The sequence below is a fragment of the Pipistrellus hanaki genome (assembly GCF_964339955.1).
Source record: "Pipistrellus hanaki genome assembly, chromosome: 8".
Taxonomy (NCBI): domain Eukaryota; kingdom Metazoa; phylum Chordata; class Mammalia; order Chiroptera; family Vespertilionidae; genus Pipistrellus; species Pipistrellus hanaki.
This window is the reverse complement of record NC_140510.1, coordinates 41,248,391-41,263,949: the sequence shown is the minus strand read 5'-3', so window position 1 is coordinate 41,263,949 and position 15,559 is coordinate 41,248,391. Positions and strand designations below refer to the sequence as shown.

Genomic DNA, 15,559 nt, shown 5'->3' with positions numbered 1-15,559 from the left:
GCCAGATGATTCATATAATTTTAGATGAGTGAAAGTTTTGTTTGTAACAAACCCTATCATAGACTTTGTTCCTGTACTAACACTTTTAAGTTGTATATATCAATTCTTCCCCTCTACTTCTTCCCCCAAGGATTCACACACTCCTTGTACCAAGTTATGGTTCCCCTTCCAATTTCTGGTATCTCTTTCATGAACATTGTTAGTTGTTGCTACTGGGGTTTTTTCCTTTTTTATTTTAATGTTTGTGTGTGTGGTTTGGTGTTTTTGTTTGTTGTTGTTTTTAGTGTCAATGATCCTATATAATAAAAGCATAATATGCTAAGTGTCCAACCCTATGGTTGACAGTTTGGTTGACTGCTCGACCAGTTGCTATGACATGCACTGACCACCAGGGGTAGATGCTCCAATTGATAAGTTAACTTGCTGCTGGGGTCTGGCCAATTGGGACTGGGTGAGAGGGCCAGACACACCCTAGAGCCTTCCTGTGATCCCTCTCTGGCTGGCCAACCAACCTCCCACAGTCCCTCCCTGGCTGGCCGCCCGGCCCCCATTGGCCTCAGTTGGCCTGATCACCAACCAGGTCAAGGGACCCCACCTGTGCACGCATTTGTGCACTGGGCCTCGAGTTTTAAATATGCAAAATATTTTTTGAGTCAAGGTTTAATGTACACATTAGGTATTACTGAAATGTCACTTCATCCCTTCATCTCTAAATTTACTGTAGTGGGTGTTACTTTTTGTATGAGTGTTTAGCTCTGAATTTGCTAGCCCTTGGTTGTATTTGACCCAGAAAATTAGGTAGTGAGCTTACACTAATGGTCACAGAAGGGCTTTTGGATTTGTTGGGAGTCTCTTTAGAGCTAACATGTCCAGTATTCTCTTAATACCAGCCACTTAAAATGAAGAGAGAGCTAGGGTAATCCAAGAGAGGTGATTTTAAAAGGAAAGGGTCCATCCTCCAGTCTTCTCTCTCTTGGTCCAAAATGATAATAATGTCAGACTGGACCTTGTTCCTCTCCGGATGAATGTGTTTGAAGTTCCTTCTGGACGGTAACTGTCCAACTGCGCTTGCTGGGAGCTCTGAGTAGGACTGTACATGCCAGCATCTCCTGAACTTTGTGTGGTTTGTGAGACAGCCTTGCTTATGACCAGAGCCCAGACCTTTCATAGCATCCCTTTGCCCCACCTTCCACTAAGGCTGGGATAGGCTTGAATGTTCCTTCTTCTCCAACCGATAAAATCATAATATTCTAACTCCGTGACTTACTTTCTCCTAAGACCCAGTTAGAGGAATGAAAATTTTGACTATTTTCCTCAGGGAAGACCAGGTTAAGTAAGTCAGAATACATTTGGGGATAAATGGTATGGATCAGCAAAAAACTTTCTTAGATTCATGGTGCATTAGAAGGAGAAAAACCTCATCTGAAACATAAATTCATTGGTATCATTTTGCTCCCTTTCTAAGGTATAAAACGGATCATCATCTGTAGGAAAATTTTCCCAATGATACTGAATTTTGTTTACTTTTTAAATCCTACCTTGATCTCTTCACAAGAAACCTTTAATAAGCCTCCCCCTATAAAAATACAAATGACTTTGTTCTCATTTCTCTGTAAACCCACTTCACAAAAAAAAAGGGGGGGGGGGGAGAAACGCACCTAATTTTCATTGAATTAATTAAAATTGTATTCCTTTTAGGTGAGTGCTTTTATGGTTGGTTAGAACCTTTGTTGGCCAGAATCGCTGAGAACTACACTGCAGTTGTGAGTCCAGATATTGCATCCATAGATATGAACACATTTGAATTCAACAAACCTTCTCCTTATGGAAATAACCATAACCGTGGAAATTTTGACTGGAGCCTTTCGTTTGGCTGGGAAGCCCTTCCTGATCATGAGAAGCAAAGAAGGAAAGATGAGACCTACCCAATTAAGTAAGTTGAAGGTATTCAAAGTCATAATCTATATAAATGTACACATGTCTATTTCAATTATTTGACTATGTATGTAGGCTTTTTTTTTTTTTTATCATAATTGCCCCCAAGATAATTCACCCTAACAAAATAAAGAGCACATCCATTGTGTATGTAAGGAACAGAGAATTCATTTATTTATGTGCTTACCATGATGTTAGTGAATAAAGAATTAGCATTAGGTGAGCTCGTATGCCTTCTTTAAAATTATTACTTAATAATCTTTAAGCTTGGTTAGAAGATACTTAATAATTTTAAATATTTTAAAGAAAGGATACTTAAAAATACCCCCTCCCCAATTTGACTTTGAGAATAGCATTTCCAGTTTTTATTCATCTATGTAAGAGCTTTGGAATTAGAATCTCTTTAATATGTTTGTGGATTTGATTCAGTTGTTCTGTAAAGATGTTCTTCTTCCTTGTTGGACTTTTATAATACAGTTTGACAATGGATTATTTTTCAGAACACCCACTTTTGCAGGAGGTCTTTTTTCCATATCAAAAGAATACTTTGAATATATTGGAACTTATGATGAAGAAATGGAAATCTGGGGAGGTGAAAATATAGAAATGTCTTTCAGAGTAAGTTTATAAACATAGCATACCTATAAAACAATAAAATCTATAGTTTGTTTTAATTGGCTGATTACCATGGATGTATACTGTCTTCACTTTTTGTGCTTTCTAAAATTTAATTGCTAGAAATTTTAGAATAGGATATATATATTTTTAAATTTAATGAATCTTTATTGCTCAGATTATTACAATTGTTTCTCCCCGCCCCCCCAATAGCTTCCTTCCACCTGGTTTCCACCCTACCCTCTGCCCTCACCGCCCCCCCATTGTCCTCATTGATAGGTGTACAATTTTAGTCCAGTCTCTTCCTGCACCCCCCACATCCCTTTCCCCCTGATAATTATCAATCCACTCCCTTTATTTGCCCCTGATTGGATATTTTCTTTAAAAATGTAACTTAAGCCCTAGCTGGTTTGGCTCAGTGGATAGTGGGTCAGCCTGTGGATTGAAGGGTCCCAGATTCAATTCCAGCCAAGGGCACATGCTTGGGTTTAGGGCTTAATCCCCAGTGTGGGGTGTGCAGGAGACAACCAATCAATGATTCTCTCTCATTATTGATGTTTCTATCTATCTCTCCCTCTCCCTCTTTGAAATCAATAAAAAATAAATAAAATAAACTGTGCAAATAGATTTAAAAAAAAAGTAACTTGATATATTTATTCATTGCTGCCAATGTAACAAGAGGAATCAGTTAAATGCCTGTCCAGGCAATAACACCAATTAATGCACTTGCAACTACTGAATTCCAGCCAAGATAAATATAATTAAATCTAGTGCTTCAGGAAATAAGTTGATTCTCAAGAGAGTCAGAATGGAGAAACATTTATGTATCATTTTAAAGGTTATAGAACTTAACCCTTTGAGTTAAATGAGATTCCCCATCCCTAAACATATGAAAAGTTAATATTAGAAACAAAACAAAGGGTTAGGATGGTCTCCATGAGTACTTATTTGATTTTATGAATTCATTTTCTGCAATGACTTTGTCATTCATTTTTATCCCCTATGCTGGAATGCAGTGGAAAAATAACTGAACTAGGAGTTAGAAGATTTAAGTTTTGGCTCTGACTCCATCCATCACATAATGGCAGTGACGATCTTAGCCAAGTATGAACTGCTTAAGGGCAGGGGTCTTGTTTTATTCATTTCTGTACTTCCAACCCTTCACACATGTTAGATCTCAAGCACAGTTTGTTGAATTGAACATATCACTGAGTTTTCTCTTTGTTTAAATGAGAGGAAAAAAGGAGAATTTGATCGCTTGCCCTGATACTAGCACATACTATTAAACATTATTTTAGATTTTTTGCTTAGTGATTATTTATGGCAGAACTGTCAAGATATTTAAGTGGATAGATATTGATTTAGTGCATTATCATTTTATTTAGAGTTAATGCAAGGAATTTTTTTTTACTCTCTCTACATACGTTTGAGGTTTTTTTTTAATTTTTTTTATTTTTTATAAATGACCAATTACTTCATGCATTTAATAGATTTTACTTTGGTAATAATGACTATTTAGAATTGTTGTCTTCACTAAAAATTGGATATGTAAGAGATAATGGAGTGTGGGTTTACTTACTCCAAGGCCGCTAGAAGAGAGTAACCATATGTTGTATAAGAAGACAGAAGTCAAATGCAGAAGAGGCTTTGGTCTTCTGTGTATATTAGAGCTTGCATAATTGCTTGCAAAAAATAAATTCCTGGATTCATTTTTATGAGAAATCTGAAATAATTATTATATTAAATTTCTGAAAATATGCTTTTGTTGACTTTAGTATACTACTTAATAAAATTGATTTTATATTTAAGAACTTAAGCTGAACTGACAGGGTGCAGAGACTATCTGTGAAGTTGTGCTAAAACTCTTCTTTCTATATTTTGCTTTTAATAATATCTTAAAGGTGAACTTAAAAGCAACACTTTGATTTCCCTAAAATACTGTAAATTTAAACAAATATCATTAATTATCAGGTATGGCAATGTGGTGGGCAGTTGGAGATTATGCCTTGCTCTGTTGTTGGACATGTTTTTCGCAGCAAAAGCCCTCATACCTTTCCAAAAGGCACTCAGGTGATTGCTCGCAACCAAGTTCGCCTTGCAGAAGTCTGGATGGATGAATACAAGGAAATATTTTATAGGAGAAACACAGATGCAGCAAAAATTGTTAAACAAGTAAGTTAGAGCTAAGTAATTAAATTACAGTAAAAATCCACTCCCCAGTTCCAAAATTCTTATATTTATTTGAGTCAATTCAAATACAGAATACTTTAAAAGGCTGTTTTTGAAGCTGGCTTTTTTTTTTTTTTTTTTTTTTTTTAACTCTTAAAATATATAATTTATATGCCGGTACAATTTTTTTTAAAAGGAAAATTGAGTAAACTGCTTTTTAACAATTTAGTCATTCTCCTTGATTGTATCCTTTTGGAAAAAAAAAATTTTGATTTCAGAGAGGAAGGGAGAAAGAGAGAGAGAGAGAGATTAACATCAGTGATGAGAAAGAATCACTGATCAGTAGCCTCCTGCATATCCCGTACTGGGGATCAAGCCCATAACCTGGGCATGTTGCCCTGACTGGAATCAAATGGTGACCTCCTGGCTCATAGGCTGATGCTCAACCACTGAGCCACACCAACTGGGCTATCATATCATTTTTAATATTGGAAACCATTTAATTTTATAACTGCCTTGGTTCAAATTTTTTCTCAAAGAAAATAAGATTAAGTGGAATTGTTTTTAACTGATCTTAGGTGATGTAATTAACACCTAAATCAATGTGCTAAGTGGCTTTTTGAACTGGAGATAGAGACGGTGTCAGAATGTGGCCAGAGAATAAGCCAGGAGTATCATAGCATTTTTCCTTTTTTCCCCAAGTTCTGGTTCTACTACACACTGGAGGGACCACCTTGGCAAAGCCCCTTTGAAACTTTAATTAGGGATTGCACTTCGTAAGTTGGGTAAGAGCTTGGCTGGATGTGGGATATGTGCTCAACCCCCTTCTGTGTTTTAAGAGAGGAAATACTTGCCATCTCCCAGTGTAGTTGTGAAATAAAGAAATAAGTGCTAACAAATGGTACTGTTATTGACCTGCCATAGATAAAAGCTCTTCAGAATCATGGTCTCCAATACATGAAAATAATTTTCATATTGGATGCAGTAAATGAACTAGACAGTTTAAGAACATGCTTCAGTGAATGGCACCCAATTCTTTTTTTTTTTTTTTATGTTTTAATTGATTTCAGAGAGAAGAAGGGAGAGGGAGAAAGGGATAGAAACATCAATGAGGAGAGAGAGTCATTGATCGCTGCCTCCTGGGAATTGAAACAGCAACCTGGGAATGTGCCAGACCCGGATTCGAACCGGTGACCTCCTGGTACATGGGTCGATGCTCAACCACTGAGCCACATTGGCTAAGGGGCACTCACTTCTTTATAAGAAATAGTGCTGATTTGTGGGGAAGGGGTTGTATATTGGGCTTAAAGGGCATCAACATGTTGACTATCATAAAGATATGGTTACCTCTTTTCACCTTTTCTTTGGCCTCTAGTGTCTCCATGTAACATGTCAGAAGGATGCAAAGTCAGAGCCCTGTTGGGTTAGATTGCTATCTTTTTACCCAAGGCTACCAAGACAAATTGGGCAGATTATATACTGCACAAGGGTACTTGGCTAAGCAGGCAAGTAGGCGCTAAATACAGCTATTTAGCTAACCCACAAAGAGGAGTCTTAGCCAACAAACCACCTTTTTAACACAGGGCAAATAGATCTGCTTGTAAAATGCATAAGCTAGCCAGAAGTCCTTTGTAGAATTTTATACTTTTTGCTAAAACACCTGGGTTCAAGATTTTGAAGCTGGTAAGGGAAATATTATCTGTAGTTGCACTGACTAGCTTGAGAATTTACCTTTTCATATATTTAGGTACCAAAGATAATATAATTTTCTTTAAAATTTTTCCTACAGACTAAATTCCTTTTCAGTTTAATAGTGCTTTTTAAAAAAGTTGTTTGTGTAGTCCCTTAAAATAAAGGAAAATAAAATGCCATTAATTGCCTTTTTCTACCAACATAGTGTTATTGCTAGAATATTATGAGGGCTATTGTTAGGAATAAGCTACACCTATAAAGCTAGAAGAAAAAAAATTGTGTGATCTTGATTAGAACAAAGATATAAATTACATTATGTTTGGCACTTTCTCTGTACCTGTTTTCTCACACCTCACTTTACAGATCATTTTGGGGATCAATTTTGAATGGTCCCACTACCATTTCTTTGTTCATGGCATTTTGCTAGAGATCTTTGTCCCATGGGGGAGGTTTGTGGTACATAGGAAAAGTAAAATTATACTTGACCAGCACCATGGTGTTACCAGATTCTCTTTAAAGCCAGAAATGAGCAGACAGGAATACTTGTTGCCTGAATGAATTATGAATGCAGTTAAATTTCGTCTTGCATTTAGCCTATAATTTTTTTTAAGACCTAAAAATAAATACTAATAGTAGCATTTGAAGGACTTTACCAGTGCTCTTTTGATAAAGCCTTCTCTTTACTTGTCATCTTTTCCCAGAAATCATTTGGTGATCTTTCAAAAAGATTAGAATTAAAGCACCGCCTTCAATGTAAAAATTTTACATGGTACCTGAACAATATTTATCCAGAAGTCTATGTGCCAGACCTTAATCCTGTTATATCTGGATATGTGAGTATTTTCCTGTTCCTTTTTACTTGGTATGCTCCTTGCCACCAACATTTATGTGGTTCAGGGGAAATTGCTGAAATACTTTCAGGTTGTTTGCTTTTGAGAGTTTTACACTATTATTATTTACACTACTTGATGAAATCAATTGAAGAAATATATAAACCACATGGATTTAAATTTTCTTTATAACTTGAAAATTTTCCTTTAGATTAAAAGCGTCGGTCAGCCTTTATGTCTGGATGTTGGAGAAAATAATCAAGGCAGCAAGCCATTAATTCTATATACGTGTCATGGACTCGGGGGAAACCAGGTGAGCCCTGCATTAAAAATCCTCCCTTCTTATTAGTCCTTACAAACACAAATTGTCACATATTTTTCAGAAGACCTACATCAGTTTTATATTCATGTAACTGGTGTGTGAAATGTTTCTAGATTAAGTTTGGAAATTTACATTGAAGTTGTAGAGTGCTTTATTTTTGATTTTCACTCTGGCTCTGAAATCAATTTGAACTTGCTTACCTATTCAGTAGAAAGAAATGAGAAAATAATGGAATAATGCCTTTTGAAATAAGAAATGGGATCTTTTATATGGAATTTTAATATTGTGTGACAATTGGCATGGTGATTTTGCAAAATTATACATAAAGGTTATATTTAACTGGATTCAATAGTGAATTATAAATCATGTTAATCCCCCAAAAAGCAGGGTTATAAATAATTTTCATGGCCATAATAAATGTTCTAAAAATAAGGTATGTTCTTGACTCTCTTTGATGACATTTCTGCTTGTTAGCACTTTTTGACTGTTTTTCCAATTTAGACTCAAATGTCAAGTGTCACTATTGGGCCTACTATTGGTAGAGAACATATTAAAAAAAAAAAAAAAGAGTTTTTACCTTTCTTTCCTTGGCTTTACAAGTGAACTCCTGGAATGATTAGACTCTTTCTTTCATTTATTAATTCACCAAATTCATGGAGTGACTCCTGCATGTCAGATACACTGCTGGGCTCAAGCAATTTAGATTCTAATTCCTTCAGGAAATCTATATTTCAGAAAGTAGGCAAGGTATAATGGTCACAGGTTACCGGCAAAGTGGGCTGAGAAGGGTTGCAGAGGGCGGGTGCTTCCAGGACCAGGTTATAGGCAATAAGGCTGGGGGTTGCAAAGGGCGAGGGTTTCCGCCAAGAGGTTGTGAATCTTTACAGAATGGTAGACAGTTTCTTGAGAAATGAGGATGGATTGCATTCTGATGTTAACGCCATGTCACAAGGCATATAACTCTCAGCCAGGTTAGAATATGCTTTCCCTAGTCAGAAAAATCATGCTCAACAGAGCCTGGTTAATATTTCTTTAAAAAAAAAAATATATGAATTTTATTGATTTCAGAGAGGAAGAGAGAGAGGGAAGGAGAGAAAGAGAGAAATATCAATGATGAGAGAGAATCATCAATTGGCTGCCTCCTGCATGCTCCACACTGGAGACTGAGCCCACATCCCGGGCATGTGGCCTGACCAGGAATTGAACAGTGAGTGACCTCCTGATTCATAGGTCAATGCTCAAACACTGAGCCACACCTCTGGGCATAGCATTATATATATATTTTTTTATCAAAAAATTTGAAGATATATTTTATAACATTGTTTTATCAGGTTTTTTCTCTTATTTTCATAAAGATGTTTTTATAGTTTTGTCTCTGGAGAAATTATCCACATATTCTTCTAACGAATATTTGTTTAGAGCTTATAATGTAACATGTACTGTTATAGTTGTGAAGACAAAATCCCCCTCATTGGCCTTGATTGGCTAACCTCCTGTGGTTCTTCCCCCCACCGGCCAACCTCCCGTGGTCCCTGCCCTCAGCCAGCCTGCCCCTCCCCATCGGCCTCAGTTGCGGGGGCTGCCCAGCCAACCTCCCATGTTCCCTTTCCCAGCCTGGCCAACCTCCTGCAGTCCCTCTCCCCCACCAGCCAGTCCCCTCCCTCCCCCTGATTAGCCCCGATCGCTGGTCAGTCTGAGGGACCCACACATGCACAAATTTGTGCACCAGGCCTCTAGTAGTATATAATTGGGACAATAGACAATAACAGATTGAAAATGGAAGTTTCATGTACCAATTAAGGAGTGTGGACTTTATCTTAGCAACAGCAGTGACTCACTTTAGCAGGGGAGGTAGGGGATCAAATAAATGTTATAGAAGACTAAGTGAACTGAAACAGAATGAGTTTCCACTTACTGGGGTAGCAGAATGAATTGAAGTATAAGAGCAGAAACTGCAGATGACTGGAGGTGTTACAGTAGAGATTTTGAGTGCCTGAACAAGAGAAGTGAGGATATGGAAGTAAGGATGGGTGGGATGGTAACATCTGAGAGAACAATTCAGTAGGACGAAGGGACTAGTAATTAATTGGACGTATGGAGTGAAAGAAGCATCAATATAGTAACAATAGCTAAAATGTATTGAATGCCCACCACTAGCCAGTTATTATCATTGTTTGCATATATTAACCCATTTTTCTTTATAAGCCTGATGCACAAAGATTCGTGCTAGAATGGGCCTTCCTTTCCCTGGCTGCCAGCACTGCCTTTCCACTCCAGCCCATCAGCCCCTTTCCGCTCAAGCCCTGGAACCGCACTTTCTACTCTGGCCCCGCCTTCCCACACTGCCCAGAGGCCCTGAGAGACCCGGGGGTGAAGCAGAATGCTTGCAATGGCACCATGATGATGATGCAAGTGTCCCACCCAGTCATTGGGCACCTGTTTATGCAAATTAACCACCATCTTTGTTGGGTTAATTTGCATATCACTCCTGATTGGCTGGTGGTGTAGCAGAGTTATGGTCAATTTACATGTTTGTCTATTATTAGGTAAGATGGGTAGGAGCTATTAATTTACCCACCTTACAGGCAAGGACACCAAGGCAAGGAGGTTATTCCGTTTAAATAAAAATGCCAAGAATTGAGATGAATAAGAGAGAAGGGACATTTGTAGATAGGAAGCAGCAGTTAAGCTTGCCAGGCCCTTTCCTATGGAGTACCTGACCTAGCCTCCATCCGACCAGATACCTTCCAGTTTCTGATTTGGGGAGGAAGACAATAACATCTTAATTAGGTAACTTCCTGCTGGTAATAGGCTGGAGAAAGGTTACAGTATCTTCTATCATAAAAACTCAGTTTATGTTCTTGATACCAATTCTTCCTGTATTGTTGAAGTAGACATGACTTCATTATTCAGCAAGTTGCTGATTTTTTTTATTTATTGGACTGTTATCTTGCAGCTGAGCACATAGGGTGCTTTTGCAGTAACAGCAGTCTTTCTTTCACAGTACTTTGAATACTCTGCTCAACATGAAATTCGGCATAACATCCAGAAGGAGTTATGTCTCCACGCTGTTCCAGGTCCTGTTCAGCTGAAGACATGTACCTACAAAGGTCGCCGAACAGTTGCCACTGGAGAACAGATATGGGAGATCCAAAAGGTACCTCGGTGCAGCTAATTCACTCCTTTATGCAATTACTGTTTTGAATAGCTCTAATTGCTTATCTGGAAACATACATAAAACATATTGTATTAATTTTATTCATTAGAAATTCTGAGATTTTCTTAACTTTGTTATTGTTTACCAATGTGATAAAATAAAATATATGAGTTAAATACTCTTAGGAACAAAATAATTGGAAAGTTGCTTAGTTAAAGCATGGTTTATGCAGATCAACACTTCTGTGAATTATTAATAATTGTTGCCCACATTTATCTTTTTTAATATTTCTTATAATGCTTCTTATAATAGACACTAGAGGCCTGGTGCACGAAATTCGTGCACAGGGGTCCCTCAGCTCAACCTGCACCCTCTACAACCCAGGAGCTCTCAGGGGATGTCCTACTCGTGGCTCAGGCCCACTCCCATGGTTCTCTGCTCTCTGCAGGACCTGGGGGTTTTGCTACAGCCATGGAGATGAAGCCCCCATGCCCTGCTATCTGCTCTCTCCCTGCCACTGCCATGCGAAGGAAGCCCCAATACCCTGCAGTGTGCTCTGTCTGCCAGGCCTTGGGCTTTGCTGACACTGACACACTAAGGAAGCCCCTAAACCCTGTTGTCCTGGCTCTGTCTGTGGGGCCTCGGGGTGTTCCCTCCGCCACCACCTTACTAAGGAAGCCCCCAAGCCCTGCTGTCTGGGCTCTGTCTGCTGGTCCTGGGGCTGCCCTGCTGCTGCTGCACTAAGGGAGCCCCTAAGCCCTGCTGTCTGGGTTCTGTCTGCTGGGCGGGGGGGCAGATCCATGGTCCACGCAAACCCCCATGGGGCTGACGGACCCAGACATTGCAGCACTGATGGAGCAGGAAGGCTGGATCTGCCCCTTTGGGCAGACAGGCCCAGACACTCCAGCAGCGGGGCTGAGGGGACTGGGCACCGCCATCTTATGGCTATGGGGGCAGCCATTTTTATTGTGGAGTGATGGTTAATTTGCATATTACTTTTTTATTAGGTAGGATACTTTTTTCCTTGACAGAGAGAAAAAGAAAATCATTATTTTTCTTACCTGAAGTGCTCAATTCTTTCCTTCCCTGTTTGAGTACCTTTTTGTGAATCTAGAACAGAGAGAATACAAGTTCTTTTCTGTTTGTTTGTTTTTTTAAACATATTTTAGGGATTAGCTGGAATCTAGTAGCTCTTCTTTGAAAATTGTTTTGTGAAATGCAAGAACACTAACTTTTATGACTTATATTTTTAAAAAGTTTGTCACTTATAGATATATATATATATATCCAGAATGCTTCTTGTTTGAAAACTTGAATGATATCTTGCTCTGTATACCTCTCTTCATTTATATACTACCTCCTGTAGTGGCATAATGGTGGTGTTTACTCCGAAAACCAACAAGATTTTATTAGACATAACCGATTTTAGAAAATAACAAGTTAAAAATGGTGCATATTTGTTGGGCAGGTCTTCCTTTAGCTTTGATGAGACCTGTTAGGGTTTGGGCCTGTGACTTGGGCAGAGAAAGAATTCACAACCAAAAGAAGAGATGTAGAGAGGAAGTTTATTTCACTTTCCCTGAAGGGAAAGGGCCCAGCCCATGCATTGTTAATTAATGCGGGGGCCAGGAACAAAAGCATGGTTTTACCTTTTAAAGGGTAATGGCTGCTGTTGCTAGGTGACAAGGAAGGGAGGAGGATTTGAGGCTGAAGTGGAAACAGTACCAACAGATGCCTTAGGGAGGTGTCTTATCAGTATTTTCCCAAGCCTGTAAAACATGCTTAGAGCAAAAGTTATAGAGTCCAAAAGAGGCCTATTTGCAGGGGAAGGGAGTTTTCTATTAACGAGAGAATCCTTGGTGTGAATTATCCCTTGGTTCTGAAAATAGCAGGGAGGAGGGGTATGCAAAAATGTAGCCTTGAGAGTATCTTATATTTGTCTTATAGTTTGAACAGAGGAGCTGTTTGAATCTGAGGAGCTAACAATCTTAGGTGCTTCTCATAAATTATGGAAGGCTATAACAAAGAAAAAAAAAAAGGCTTTTTTTTGTTGTTTTGTTTTTTCTGTCCTTACAAGACCAAGAAGTAGTTTTTGTATTTATGAGTTAACTTTGAGTCTTAATGTCTCTTGTGTTTCCTTTTATTCTAGGACCTACTTCTATATAATCCATTCTTAAAGATGTGCCTTTCAGCAAATGGAGAGCATCCAAGCTTAGTGTCTTGCAATCCATCAGATCCACTCCAAAAATGGATTTTTAGCCAAAATGATTTAAGTGTTCCTTAAAATTAAGGAGTTGAAAAGGAGATATTTTTTCTCATAAAACTGTGACTAGGCATACACTGTAGTTTTTGAAAATTATGCAAAAGCAGCTAATTGTAACTTATTCCAAGTGCATTTTTCTTATTTATATCTTACAATGTCTCTGTAGCATTGCTACAGAAATCCCTCATTTCCATTTCAAAGCACAATAATTAATAATACCAAAGACTCTTTTGAAATGTCCATATGTAGGGGGAAATATGTTTACAGTGTGATGAAAATAATTTTCCAAATAAAGTGATGTTTGTGTGATTTGTACACTCAAGGATATGCACAGCTACATTCACACACTCACGCTTAAAATACTTCTTCTAGTTTTGGGGGGAAAGGGAGAAAGATTTGATACTGTATTTTTTTAACTACATACAAATGGATCAATGAAGGTCAAACATTGGCCTTTATATACAAACCAGGAAATTTTTATAGATCTAGAATTTATTACATGAAAATGTAGGTAAACTTTTTATTTTTCCTTTTGTTTACTTATTTGTCAAATGTTTCCTTAAATATGGAATTAAATGAATAAGCAGTAAACTATTTTTAAAACTTTAATTTCTTGGAAAATTTTAAAATATTTTTTAATCTGAAGCCCACTTGATTTGAAGCACTTAAGTCTTTCTTAAAAGACTTTTCTTAAGTAACAATACTGTGTTTTCCCAAAGCAATTAAAAAAACTTTAATAACTTACTATCTGTTGAATAGGTGTCTTTTTTCTTTCTTCTAGTCTTTTTTTTTCTTACCAAAATTCACTGATCTTGAATGTTTGTAAAATTAAATTTGAAATGCAGAATATTTGACTCATTTAAAGTGAAATTTTATTTGTTACTGATTTAATTCAATTTGTTACTGTTCAATTAAAAGATTATCTTTGTGATGAATATTTTTCATTAAAAAAAACCTTTCTCTCTATGTGGAAAACACAATAAAACAAATCCTTACTATTGTAACATTGTATTTATGTATTTTTCTCTTTTCTATAAATTATATCATTGATAATAAGTAGGGGAAGCATGAATTTTGTATTCTGAATTTCTAACAACTGGTTATAGAGCCATCAGATATTTCTTAAGGAAAACTGAAACATTTGATAATCATGGCATAAAAAATGGGCAATGGAGAAGATTCCATGTTAGATGTTTAGGAAATTTTGTACTAATTCCTGATAGCTTTCCTTGAGCATCTGATAGAGTAATTTTTTAAAATGTGATAATATTTAGGAGATTTAGCACTTTTTTGGCCATTTTATATATAAATCTCTTGTATTCTTATTTAAGAGGTGAAGTAGGATTGCAGAGCCTCACTTGTACAAAAGAAAAAATTTAAATATTGGTTCCACCTTCTCATTATTTATAACTTTGAAATTGCATTTTTAAAAACCTGCATTCTTTAATTTGTTATAATTCCAACTTTTATTTCAATTAAAGTACCATTTATTGTGTGTCTAACTTTGTGACAAGTTATGGTTAGCAGAGGAAGACTTGCATTGCCTTTGAGCTTAGGTCTATGGAGTAGAAAGAAAGACATAATTTTGAAAAAGTATCATGAGTGACAGGTCATTATTTATATTTGAGGTGACAGGTATTCATATTTGAGCTGACAGGTCATTATTCATATTTGATATTTTTAATACATAAAGATATTTCTTTATTACTGTAACATACTAATATGTATTGTGAAATATACACTAATGCCCACTTACATGTACAACTTCTGTTTCTCAGTTTGTTACTCTACAGCACGATTTGCAACCAGTGTGCTGCAAGAATTTTAAAACATGCAATACCTATTTAATCAGGGGCACTGACATCTTTTCCCTTAGATTGTCAAATAAAAAAATGACAATAACCAACACGATAGCAGTTTAGTGTGAATGGATCAAAATTATACCTTTTTTTTTTGTCAGATTGGCAAAAAATATATTTTTTGGTATGCTGCAGAATTTTAGCAAGTTATTTATGCCATGAGATGAAAGAGGTTGAAAATTGCTACTCTAAGTTAACATTCAGGAGCAAATATTGCTCTTAAATTTTTTTTATATCTCCTAATCTTATATAATAAAAGCCTAATATGCTAAGTGTCTAGTTGTCTGGTCGGCCATTCAACCAATCAAAACATAATGTGCTATTGATATACTAAGGCGACTCAACCGCTATACGCACTGACCACCAAGGGCAGACAGTCAACTGGTTAACCAGTCATTATGATGTGCACTGACCACCAGGGGGCAAACGCTTCAACTGGTAGGTTAGCTTGCTGCTGGTCCAGCTGATTGGGACTGAGTAAGACAGGTTGGACACATCCTGGAGCCTTCCTGTGGTCCCTCCCTGGCTGGTTAATCTTCCATATCTCTTCCCAGCCCTGATCATGCACAGGTGGGGTCCCTTGGCTTGGCCTGCATCGTATCACAATCCAGGACTCCTTGGGGGATGTCAGAGAGCTGATTTTGGTCTGATCCCAGGGGGGGAGCGCTGCTCAGCCAGAAGTCGGCCTCATGGCTGAGAAGCCGGGCTCATGGCTGG

General features: G+C 37.4%; 1 protein-coding gene across 5 annotated transcripts in view; it reads left to right on the top strand.

Moving 5' to 3' along the window:
• Window positions 1-13,997, top strand: part of GALNT3 (polypeptide N-acetylgalactosaminyltransferase 3) — a 47,695-nt gene extending 33,698 nt beyond the window's left edge. For 3 of the 5 annotated variants that reach the window (XM_084891600.1, XM_084891599.1, XM_084891601.1), the window contains exons 5-10: window positions 1,699-1,933; window positions 2,436-2,553; window positions 4,522-4,722; window positions 7,113-7,244; window positions 7,453-7,554; window positions 9,769-10,710. In XM_084891600.1, the coding sequence (XP_084747726.1) occupies window positions 1,699-1,933; window positions 2,436-2,553; window positions 4,522-4,722; window positions 7,113-7,244; window positions 7,453-7,554; window positions 9,769-10,071 (1,091 nt within the window). In that variant the 3' untranslated portion in view covers window positions 10,072-10,710. Of the gene's footprint in view, window positions 1-1,698; window positions 1,934-2,435; window positions 2,554-4,521; window positions 4,723-7,112; window positions 7,245-7,452; window positions 7,555-9,768; window positions 10,721-12,869 lie in introns of those variants that run through there. The other 2 variants (XM_084891602.1, XM_084891603.1) reach the window with 2 other exon arrangements.
• The last annotated feature ends 1,562 nt before the right edge of the window (window positions 13,998-15,559 follow it).